Raw genomic sequence first — 12,574 nt, 5'->3', positions numbered from 1 at the left:
TTTACTTCCAGGATGTAATCACCGAGTATATACTACTCTTTCAATTAGAGAAAAAAATACAATAAATGTTCATTTTAATGGAAAAAGGCTTAAGTATTTAACCCCCAAATTATTTTTCCCTCCATATTAAAAAAGAAGACATTCATTGACCCAATTTAATCCTAAACCAGATTTGAATCCAAATTTAAGAGATGTGGGTTCTTTTACAATGACTTCCACATTTACATCATTTTTTTCCTGTACTTTAAAAATTAAGAAATATTCCATAAAACTGAACTTTTAACACTATATAGCTCTTTTCCTTTCCACAGGCCTACTTAATAAAATCCTTAGCACTCAATAAATATAAAAAAAAACATGGTTACATATGGTTTATGTAAACTATATATAAATATGATTTTGCCTTAGCCTGTTGACCTTACCCATTTCCCCCTCTTGGCTGTCACTGGCCTACATTTCCCAGCCTCCTTTGCAGCTAAATGTGGCCATCAGAAGAGGAACAGAAGTGATATGAGCCTCCTCTAGGCCTATCCTATAAAAACCTCCCACATGAGAACTCCATGCTCTTCCCATGCAAACTTGGAAGCCACATGTTGATGATGAGGGAGCCACAAAGTGGAAGGAACCTGGGTCTGTGAATCTCCAGTTGAGAGAGTATCCAGGAACACCATTTTGGACTCTCCATGAGCAAAAATCAAAGCGTACTACATGAAACACTGCGACTCTGGGGTTTCTCTGTTACCCTACCTAACACATGGCTTTATTAACATACTTCAGTTACTACTACAGAAGGGTAAGACTTCATGCTGTTTATCTTACCTTTTTCAAAAACTCCTTCTGCTTCCAGGACAGAGACCGTGAGGTTGGCTGCCATCTTGACCAACTCTGCCTTCACAGTGACCTGAGGGGGGCTGTGTTCCAGAAGCTCAACCCCAATGGTTACATTTCCTCCAGGCCTGACAATCCCTGGGGCCGTCACCAGAAATCTAGGCCTAAAGAGTTCCCAAGAAGAGAAAAACACAATTTCTTATCTTTACATCTCCATTCTTTTCCGATGCTCAAATTTCACAGATAGTGAAATAGACTTCATACTGCGCCAACTGCAGTTGTTCCAATTATTCCAATATGGCCCCACTGCTCCATTTAGCAACTGCACTGAAACCCTTCTGAAACAAGAATTCCCATAAGTCAACTTTAATACAGTAATTCCTGCACCACTAGAGGAGAGCATGTGTTATTATTTCCATTTTATAAACCACAGACAGCGCAGGATGAGCCTCAGTGTGAATGGCTTATGCTGAGGCATGCAGAAGTTATTGGCAACGTACAAGCTTCTAAACTTCTCCTTTACAGACAACCTCACCCCAGCGTGATTTTTTTTCTTGGCTTACACACACACACACACACACACACACACACACACTTTTGCGGTTTTTATTCAAACCTTCATCCATGGGCATCTGCCCCCAGAAAACATCACCTAACAAATACCACTGGCTGAAATATACCATCAGAAATTAAAGGACCAGTGGTAAAACGTCCAGGTGTAGCAGTGCATAAAAGTCAGCAAAAACAGCACTTTCTCCGCCCAAGCCGAGGGTTAAAAAAAGGCTCAGCTGCAAAAACCCGTAGGAGTGGGGCACTTTCATTAATGTGGGTGTCTCATTAGTTATCTTCCTACGGTGTCTGCACCCAAACCACTTCGCCTCAGCCACACCTTGTCAACGCCGCCGCTGAGAGACCTCGCTTAGAAAAAACACATCACACGCCTTGGGGAAAAGAAGGCACGCTCTTTGGAAGGGGGGAAAATGTTGAGGGAAAGGCAGAGGCAACGTGTACTAGAACTAAAACGACTCTCTAGAAAGTCGCTACGGCCAGAAAGACGCTGCAACAACTTGCACGGGTGGAGAAAGTCACTGTCCCGCGGAGAACCCAGCTGCAGCGACAGCCGGTCTACCCTCCCGGCGGGTGCCCCGCCGCGCTGTGCCGCCCCGGGGCCGCTTCCCACCCGCGGCAGCGGCCGCACAGCCGCCGCCCCCTCCGCCCGCAGGGCCGCCCGCACCGCGCCCGCGCCCGCGCTCCTACCCGGGGGCCGCGGCCAGCACCGAGGTCCACACGCACACGAGGTGGGCGGCGGTCAGGAGCCCCCAGCCCCGCATCTCGGCCGCGTCTGCCTGGGCCACCGTCGGCTCTTGGGAAAATTCGCGGGCGCCGCGGGGTGTGGCTTTCCACCTCCTCCCCGCTTTTTTTTCCCCTGACTCTGGAGTTTAGCAATCTGAAATGGGCGCGCCTAAAAGCGGAGTGAGAAGTCTAAATTGAGACAGGACTTGGTGGCTCCACCCCTCCCACCAGCATCACAATGGCGCTTCTCGCGGCTCCCGCCGGCATCGAAAACCCTGGTGGGGGGTGGGAGGGGGTCAGAGAGCGGTCTCTAAATGCGGTCGAGCCCGGCCCGGCCCCGGCATCCCTGCTCCCCGCGGAGAACACAGGGCGCCCACTTCCCAGCCCACCGGGTTGCCGGGCTGTTTACACTAGCGTTCTACCAGCGATGCCCAGAGTGAATAAACAGGCCCATCCTTGTGAGGAGAAATTCAGAGCAGCTATGTGAAGTGGGGAAAAAATCAATCATTGTCCCCCAGACTATGAGTCATAATTTTAGAGAAATGGCAAACACACACACATGCACACACACAGAGGCCAAACCAAGGTATTTAATGTATATGAAAAGACAGGAGAAAAACTGTTTTTACTTAAAACGCAGATTAAGGTATTTCGTTTGCCTCTCCAGGAAAATGTTGTGGTTTCTCAGTTGGGAAAAAAAAAAGGAAGAAAGGAATTCTGGCACACTCAACAGTTAGGTGTTGCTACTTGGAACTGGGAAGAACAATTATCTAGGGTGATGCTTTATAATTTGGGCTGTCTCTAAACACATTTCCTCCGGACAGTATTCATTAGGACTGTAAAGCTGGGAGCAATTTGTAGAAAAACAATTAGGACTGGGGTGGCTCTCCTGTCCCAGCGGGCCGGGAGCCGCCGTGCAGCAGTTACCGATCTTCCCCGGCTCCTCACCACCCTGGCTTGTCAACAGCTCCTTCTCCAGCTCTTTGGCACTGGCACCATCTTCAGATGACTCAGGTTTCACCATGACTACACCATAAAAGCAGAGAACTGCCAGAAACTGTTGGAGAACAGGCACATTCAGTCCCTGACAACTTAAAGTTTCTAATTCGTGAAGAAAAATTTTAGATGGTGACTTTTTCATGTGGGGCAAAACGCACAAGGAAAAGAGGTCAGCGAAGGGATGTCACATGACAAAGCTATGTGCTAAATAAGGGAGAAAGTAGCACCTAGACAAACTGTGGTTTTTGGAATCCAGGAACTTGCTTTCCTCCCTTTCCTGTTCCACCCTTTTTCACCCTGCTGAACGGCTTGCAGAGGTCCCTTATGTCCTTATGGCTCTTACAGGCAGCCTATCTTTAGTGCCTGGCTTCCTGGGCAGGCAGGGTTTGAGGATAGTGAAAAGTGTCTGAGTGGAATCTTGGGTACAGATCCTATCCCTGACATGGCTGTCACTGCTGATCTAGTCTCCTTACCTCTGTTGTTCAGAGCCAAGGAACAAGGTCAAGTGTGAACCAAGCCTGGAGGTCTAAACCAGTGCTTCTCAAACTCTTAACATGTATGATAATCACGTTGGAATGCAAACACTATTTTTGGGATGGGGACTAAGATTGTACTTTACTTCAGTATACAGGGGGTCACAGAAAGTCTACAAGTACAGGCAATTTGGGGGTACTTTGATTTAAAAGGGAAGTTGGGATCATGGAGAAAATTCTTTTCAAGCTTCACAGAGACACAGCAATAACTTTAAGTTTATTCTAGAGGCAAGCAAACGTAAGAGGGACTTTGAATGTTGCATTCCAAGAAGACCTATAGAACAGTTTAGAGTGACCTAGTTATTTTATAAAATTAAATCTGTGCAGATCTTAAATTGGATGTATCTCTGTGTTTATTTCTTCCTTCTCACAATACACACTTGCTGAAAAACTTAACCATATAGAAATTTAGCTAGGTAGATTTGCATAGAGATGAAGCTACTACATGCCTGCTATACGTACTCAATAAAAATGTGTTAAAAGGATTAGTAAAAATGTTCATCTCAGAGGGTTTTTTTTTTTATTTTTTTTTCCTTAAGTGATCTCCATACCCAACATGAGGCTCAAACTCACAATCCTGAGATTAAGAGTTGGATGCTCTACCAACCGAGCCAGCCAAGTGCCCCTCGGGCTTTTTTTAATTAAGAAAAATTGAAAATATGGGACACCTGGGTGGCTCAGTCGGTTAAGTGTCTGCCTTTGGCTGGGGTCATGATCCCAGGATTCTGGGATCGAGTCCCACATCAGACCCCTTGCTCGGTGGGGAGCCTGCTTCACCCTCTGTTTGCTGTTCCTCCTGCTTGTGCTTTCTTTCTCTCTGACAAATAAATAAATAAAATCTTTTTTAAAAAAGAAGAAAAGAAAGAAAACAGACCATTAAAAAAAAAGAAAAATTGAAAATAGTCTGAGATTGACAATAAGAGATTGGGTTAAATAAATTATGGTATATCCATGCAATAGAATACTCTGAAGTAATTAAAAATTATGTTCTTGAATTGGAGACTAATTATTTATGAATAAATATTCATGATATGCTGTTGGGAGGGTAGAGAATCTGTTTTCTAAAACAGAATTTAAATGTTTCCTTTTTTTAAAAATTTTTTTTGTTCATTCATTTGAGACAGAGAGATACAGAGATAGAGCATGAGCAGAGGGAGAGGGAGAAGCAAACTCCACGCTGAGCAGGGAGCCCTATGTGGGGCTTGATCCCTGGACCCTGGGTCATGACATGAGCCGAAGGCAGACGCTTAACCATCTGAACCACCCAGGAATCCCTAAATATGATTCCCTAAGTGTATTTATGTATACATATACATTGTAGATATATGCATTGAAGAAAAAGTTGAAGGATGCTCACCAAAATGTTGTCTCTATCCTGGTGATTACCTATATCTGCCAAGTTTCCTATAATGAATATAAATATCATTTTCATTTATGAAGAAAACAATGAAACGGTACTATTTTATTAAGAGGTCTCTAAGGCAGCATCTTGGAAACTCTTTTACATAAAATTCTTGAATTTTAATACTAAAAAAATTGCATGTGTTCCTCCCATGAAAACTGAATGGCCTTTGGCATAAGAACTCCACAGTTCTGTGTCCCTCCTGACCTGTCTTTAGGGTGTGGTTCAATGAGAAAGCAGAACTAGTATGAGACTGATCCTACCCAGCCATGGCCTCTGCGTCTAGTGTAGAACCTGAAGTCTCCCAAGGTCAGCTAAATGTGGACAAGAAAAAGGAAACATGAGGGAGAACTGGAACCCCTCTCTCTCTTACCACCTCCAACTTTGATGTCTTGGGTAATCTGCAAGAGAAGCTGGTATCTTTCACCAGGAGCTACATATGGACCTCGCCCAGAATTCAGAAAAGATCAAGGAGGAAATCTTCTAAGAACTGGAGGAGCACAGGCCTCATTGCCACCCCACACCCACAAAGTGAGCTAGCAGATCAATAACAATGAGGGCCAGTGGCTCACCTGTCTGGCACCTTGTAGTGACCTTCAGAGAGTAAGCAATACGGCTTCTGCTTCACTGCTCTCCTCCAAGTTCACACAAAATGTCTCTTGCAGCCAACACCGACTCAGAACCATACAGAGAGGGAAATTCTGAGACATTTAGCTCCATCTTAGATATGTTGCCTTAGTACAAAACAACCAAAACTTGTGCCTCATCAAATTGACGTTGTATATACCCTTTTAAACCATATTTAACTTAAAAGATGAAAAAAATAGACAAATCATGCTTTCACCTAGCATGATGCAACTTTCCCTCATACAACCAAACACAACCTAACCCTCTCTCCAAAAGGGGCTACAAAGTTCCTCTAACTGTCTTTGGACTTCGTTCATGCCTCTTCTAGCTGAATCACATTCTCCCTTTGAGATCCTATAACTTCAATACCAAGGTATAAGGTTAACTACTGTTAACACATATGGTAGAAGAATGACAGGGAGAAAAAAAATATTGGTTAATAATGTACACAAGTGTATTTATATCAAAACAAGAAGGAAATGCAAATAACTAGTACAGTCCTCGTTTCTGCTACCAATCACATGGAGGTAGACAGTATTTATAACTACCTTCTTCCACTACCTATTTCTCTGCCCTCAGTTCTTTGCATGGTCCTTTGTATGGTGAGGTGACCCAGACCTTCATTTTGAAGGATGTGGGCCATTAGCAGTTCTCCCTGTATTGTATTGTTGTTTTCCATTGACTTGAATCATAGAACCTGGGGAAAGAACTAAGAGATGTCCTAGTATATCTTCTGCATTCCAGAAATACTTCTCATTTTCGCTGTGTAGTGGCAACTCCTTGACAATCAGGATCATTCACTCACTCCTGCCAAAAGAGTAACCTCTTCTTTGGCTATTGATCCACTGGCACGAGGAGCTCCAAGTGGCCGGGTGGCAATCTCAACTGCCAGTTGAATGGAAACATTGCAGTGTGCCCTCCTGGAAGCATTGCTGTCTTGGAAACCAAGACCTCTGCACCAGCAGAGTTCAGTGCTGCTCTTGAATGGTAAGCAAAAATTTCAGTAGTGGGTCACTAGAGATAATAGAGGAACCACTCTTATTCCACTCCTTTATCCTCAGACCAATGAAGCTTCCTTTGGGAGAAACATCAATTTTGATTTAGAGCATATACCACATCCTAGAGTTTATTATTTGATTTTTACACAAATCTGTAACTTTTCAGAGATATTATATATGAAATTAGTGTCAACTTACATTCACCATCTATTTGAGAAATATTTTGATAGACTCCTGCACAGAACACCAGAATATTCCCTGAGAATCCTTTTTAACCCAAGAACAGAAGGAGAAACTCCCTGTCCACTGGATAACAAAGAATGATATGGAAATTAACAAGGAATAATAATATTCCTTAGAGGGGGTGCCTGGGTGGTTCAGTGGGTTAAGCCTCTGCCTTCAGCTCAGGTCATGATCCCAGGGTCCTGGGATTGAGCCCTGCATCAGGCTCTCTGCCCAGCAGGGAGCCTGCTTTCCCCCGCCCCCGAACTCTCTGCCTGCCTCTCTGCCTACCTGTGATCTCTGTCTGTCAAATAAATAAATAAAATCTTTAAAATAATAATAATAATATTCCTTAGAATAATAATAATGAGACTTATCCTTAACTTTCTGTATGATAGTCCAGAATTTAAAATTAGAGCTCTATATCCAAGCAAACTATCAAACAAGAGTGAACATAGAATAAAAATATTTTCAGAAATGGAATGGCTCAGGAACTTTGCCTTCCACAAATTCTTTTCAGGAAGTCACTTTAGGAGGACATACTTAGCAAACCAGTGAAAAAGAGCTAAGACAAAAGATGTAAGAATCAGGAAAATATATATATAACCTCAGAGAACAATGAAAAAAGAAGTTTCAACAGGAAGAAGAATTCCAAGAATAAGCCCTCAAGGGGAAAAAAGGGATCTTAATAGAGTGGATAAACATGATGGAAAACTGGGTGGTGGGGGGAGAGGATGAAGACTATAATAAAGTAAAGTAGTGCAATAAAAGGGAAGGGGAATTAGATACTCAGGGGGAAAGAATGCTGAATAAAAAAGGAAGTATAGCCATAACTCATCAGTTGGCTCTGCAGTAAACAGTAATTACCTAATTATGTCAATGTAGGAATGGCTTATTGATTTATAACTTAGAAAATCAAACTCATTAAAGGGAAAGAATTAAGCTTCATTCTGCTTTTCCTGTATGAACTGTACCACTGGGTGACCAAAGAGTAGATATGAAGAAATTAATCCTCATGGAAGTTTTCCAGCTAATAAATGTAAAAATGAATGTTAGAATTAGAATAACACCATATCACAGCCCTTAATGAATCAACAGATCTAGACCAGTGCTGCCCAGGAGAACTTTCTGTGATGATAGAAACGCTATATATCTGCCCTAAAGCCACGAGCAACAAGAGACTATGAGCATTGTTGACATGTGGCTAGTGCAACTGAGAAACTGAATTTTTAATTTGATTTAATTTGAATCAGTTTAAATGTAAATAGTGACCTGTGACTAATAGCCACCACAATGGATCATGCAGACCTAAACACTCATCATAAATGACTGCTAGCAACACAAAAGGAGTCATCCAGATACTGTGTCTCCCAGTAGAAGAACCCCTACCACCTAAGAAGTGGTCTTGCCAAAAAAACTGAACATGAATCATATCAAGCTTCTAGATTCAACTACCAATTGGCAAAGAAATATAGGGAACATATTAAACACCACACAGATGTATTAACAAAATCCAGACCACAGGAAATTACCAAACAATGTAATTTCTTCAACAAATAAATTGCAAGGAAAATAAAAGAATGGAAAGAAACTATGCATTTAAAGGAACAGAAAAGACAATTAAGCAGGGTGCCTGGGTGGCTCAGTTGGTTAAGCATCTGCCTTGAGCTCGGGTCATGATCCCAGGGTCAGGAGATGGATTCCTGAGTTGGGCTCTGTGCTGGGCATGGAGCCTCCTTTAAATTCTCTCTCTCTTCCTCTCTCTCCCCTCCCTGCCTCTCTTTCTCAAGTTAATAAGTCTTTTTAAAAAATAAAGAATTTTTATTAATCATTTACATTGGAGTTCTATTTTCTGAAAGGGTCTTCATCTTTTGGAAAGACGGACTGAAATATTTGTGGATGAAATACTACATCTGGGTCTGATTTGCTTCAAAAATCATACAGGAACTAATTCAGACCCAGTAGGATGGCAATTATAAAAACAAAAAAAAAAAACAAAGCAGAAAATAACAAGTATTAGGGAGGGGGGTGTAGAAACCTCTGTTGAAACCTTTGTGCATTGATGGTAGGAACGTTAAGTGGCACAGCCACTGTGGAACGCAGTATGGCAGTTCCTAAAAAAAATACAATAAACACAGAATTACCACATGATCTAACAATCCATTTCTGAGTATATGCCCAAAAGAGTTGAAAGCAGGGATTCAAACAGAAAACTTCTACACCCCTGTCCACAGAAGAATTTTTCACAATAGCCAAAAGGTGAAAGCAAGCCAAGTGCCCATTGACGAATGGATGGTTAACAAAATGTGGTGTATCCTTACAATGGGATAGAATGCAGCCTTAAAAAGGAAGGAGACTCACGCTACATGTTGGAATCTTGAAAACATCATGCTAACTCAGGGAAATAAGTCATGAAAGGATAAATGTTGCATGACTCCATTTATATGAAGTACCTAGAGCAGTCAGGCTTATAGAGACAGAAAATACACTCCACTGGTGATTGCCAAGGCCTGAGGAGAGGGGGGAATGGAGAGTTATTGTTTAATGAGTAGGGAGATTCAGTGTGGGAAGATGAAAGGTTTTAGAGTTGGATGGTGGGGCTTGGTTGCACAACAATGTGAATGTACTTAATGATAAAGAACTTTACACTTAAAAATGATTAAAATGGTTAATTTTATGTTATGTATGCTTTTCTATGAAAAATGATAATACAGGAAAGGCCAAGCAGGTGGGGCAAAGATGGAATTATATGGCTTGAGCTGATGACTGTTGCAGCTGGATGATGGGTACATAGGGATTCATTATACTCTTCTCTCTACTTCCGTGTATGTTTGAAACTTATCATAATGAAAATATTTGGGGGGAATTTCTGGAAGGCTCAGTCTGTTAAGCATCTGCCTTCTGCTCAGGTCATGATCCCAGGGTCCCGCACTGGGCTCCTGCTCAGCAGAGAACCTGTTTCTCCCCCTGCTTTGTGCTTGCTCTCTATTTCTTTCTCTCTCTCTCTCTCTCTGACAAATAGATAAATAAAATCTTAAAAAAATTTTTTTGTACCAAAACAATATTTATACAAGGAAACAAAAAAAATCAGTTTAAAAGAAAAAAACTAAAACAGAAAACTAGCTAATAAAACTCATCAGAAAAATATTATCACAGAGGAAATGAAGATTATGACCAAAAATTGTGTCCCCAATTACCACAGCCTAAGGAAAATACTTAGGTGAGTCTTCACTGAAGAGACGGAGAGTCAATGGAAAGATGAGACTCAAGCAAGAAATGCAAAGAAAGAAAATTCTCGGTTTAAAAGTTACTTCCTCCAGAAATAGACAGTTGTAGGGGAAGGGGACTGCTGGTTTTTTGTTTTTCTACTAAGTCTTGTAGAGTTATTTGAGCCTTTAAACTATGTGCATAAGAGGGGTGCCTGGGTGGCTCAGTGGGTTAAGCCTCTGCCTTTAGCTTAGGTCATGATCCTGGGGTCCTTGGATCAAGCCCCACATCGGGCTCTCTGCTCAGCAGGGAGCCTGCTTCCCCCTCTCTTTCTGCCTGCCTCTCTGCCTACTTGTGATCTCTCTCTGTCAAATAAATAAGTTAAATCTTTAAAAAAAAATTAAAAAATAAACTATGTGCATAAGAAATTGTTTTAACACTGTGTCCGATTCTTAGACCTCGCCAACACTATATACACACCAAAGGTTAATTGTCACATCAACTTAATACATCTGCTTTGTTCCGTTAACTTCTTGGCTTCTCCTTGCTTTTCATTGTCATTGTTCACTTTTGGTTTTTGGACACCTCCTATGTAACCTTAGAATGAACACTGTAGACTGGCTACCAAAAAGCAATCCAGGGGCACCTGGGTGGTTCAGCCGGTTAAGCGTCTGCCTTTGTCTCAGGTCATGATCTCGGGGTCCTGGGTTCGAGCCCCACATTGGGCTCCCTGCTCAGTGAAGAGTCTGCTTCCCCCTCTCCCTCTCTTCCTCTCTCCCCTCTCCCCACTTGTGCTCTCTCTCTCTCTCTTTCTCAAATAAATAAATAGAATCTTTTAAAAATATATAAATAAATAAACAAAAACAAAAGTGATGCAGTTGCCTCCCTCTGCCATGTATTCCTTTGAGCAGTTGCAAAGCTAACGTACTCCTCTCTAGGTTCACTCCAGCTGGATGTGGCCATGTGACATAACTCTGCACGATGATACGTAAAAAGAAGACTACAGAGAATGAATTCTCTCCCTGAATAAAAAGCAACGCCTCAAGAGAATAGGCCCTTGGCTCGTCTGCTTCCATCCTGCCCAGAACACAGACATCAGACCTTGCAACTCAGGGGATGAAAGCCACCTGAGGAGACCAGGAGGAAAGAAAGGTGGACGGTCCCTGGATCTCGGAGAGCACGAGTAAGCACCTGGAGGACTCCAAATGCCCACTTCCCCATCAGTTCATCTCCCTGTGGAGGGAACTCCTGAGTTATTGCCAGGCTGCCAAGCCTTTCCCACCTGGGACTCTCCCCTTGGGTGCACCTGGCAAGCTGTATGGCGACGCTACTATTACCTCAAAGCTCTCCGCTGCCCCTTCCCTCTCATTGCCTTTCTGGAACATGAAAGGTGATCTTTCCCATCCTGTCCTGCCCCCACAACCCTTGGAGTCAATGATCCTCAACAAGTTTAAGCCTTCTTGGAACACAAGGCAAGTTCTCCACCCATTCTCTAATGTTTTTTCATTTGACTATGGCATACCCTTCACCATCACGTTTTAATTGTAAGTCTTATCCCATCGAGCTTCAGGGGCTGCTATAAGAGTATATTTACTGCATGTGCTAGAATGTATCTCCTTGCTGACCTTCTATCACAGATTTTTGCAAAAAGGAATTGGATAACAGGGTGCCTGGATGGCTCAGTGGGTTAAAGTCTCTGCCTTCAGTTCAGGTCATGATCCCAGGGTCCTGGGATCAAGTCCCGCATCGGGCTCTCTGCTCAGCAGGGAGCCCACTTCCCCCCTTCTCTCTCTGCCTACCTCTCTGCCTACTTGAGATCTCTGTCTGTCAAATAAATAAATAAAATATTTTTTTAAAAAAAGGAATTGGATAACAGAAAGAGAAGAGAAATTGTATAAATAGTACTACATAAATCTGTTCCTAATATGTTTAGAATATAAACCAAGTATTCAATGTACAAAAATAAAAATGACTTCAAATGGAAACAAATAAAACAGAAATGAATCATGAATCCACCCGTATCTTTGGGTTTGTGGTGCCCAGTTTTACTCTCTTTGCTGACTTGCCTCCAGACCTTAGACACAATTCATCCATCATGGCCTGATTTGCTGGCCTCCAGACTCACCCTGAGCCTGTGTGCATTCATACGTATGTAGCTCACTTGGGCTTCTCTCCCCTTCCCACGGTCAGCTCACGCCAGAGCCACACACAGTTGCTTTTCTCAGTTCCTTGCTTTCACAGGCACCAAATATACACTTGGGTTCCTATAGGGCCTGTCACCCCCAACCACCAAACTAGTCTTGCATGTAGTCTCAGAGAAAGATGATGTTTTCATTTTCCATATGTTAAAAATCAGATATTAAAGAGGACTTCATTTCAGATGCATCTTTCCGTTACTGAAATAATTTATTATTGCATACTGCCCTTTTTCCTTTTAATTTTTCCCTTTCTCTTTAAATTAGCTA

The 12,574-nt window shown here is 42.4% G+C and overlaps 1 protein-coding gene across 1 annotated transcript in view; it reads right to left on the bottom strand.

Moving 5' to 3' along the window:
- Positions 1-2,305, bottom strand: part of CD109 (CD109 molecule) — a 138,332-nt gene extending 136,027 nt beyond the window's left edge. The window contains exons 1-2 of the mRNA XM_080806381.1: positions 2,086-2,305; positions 820-992 (exon numbers count right to left, since the gene is read on the bottom strand). Coding sequence (XP_080662507.1) covers positions 820-992; positions 2,086-2,159 — 247 coding nt within the window. The 5' untranslated portion in view covers positions 2,160-2,305. The remainder of the gene's footprint in view (positions 1-819; positions 993-2,085) is intronic.
- Between the last annotated feature and the right edge of the window lie 10,269 nt (positions 2,306-12,574).

Source organism: Martes martes, assembly GCF_963455335.1.
Source record: "Martes martes genome assembly, chromosome: 6".
Taxonomy (NCBI): Eukaryota; Metazoa; Chordata; class Mammalia; order Carnivora; family Mustelidae; genus Martes; species Martes martes.
This window is presented reverse-complemented; position numbering and strand designations above follow the sequence as displayed.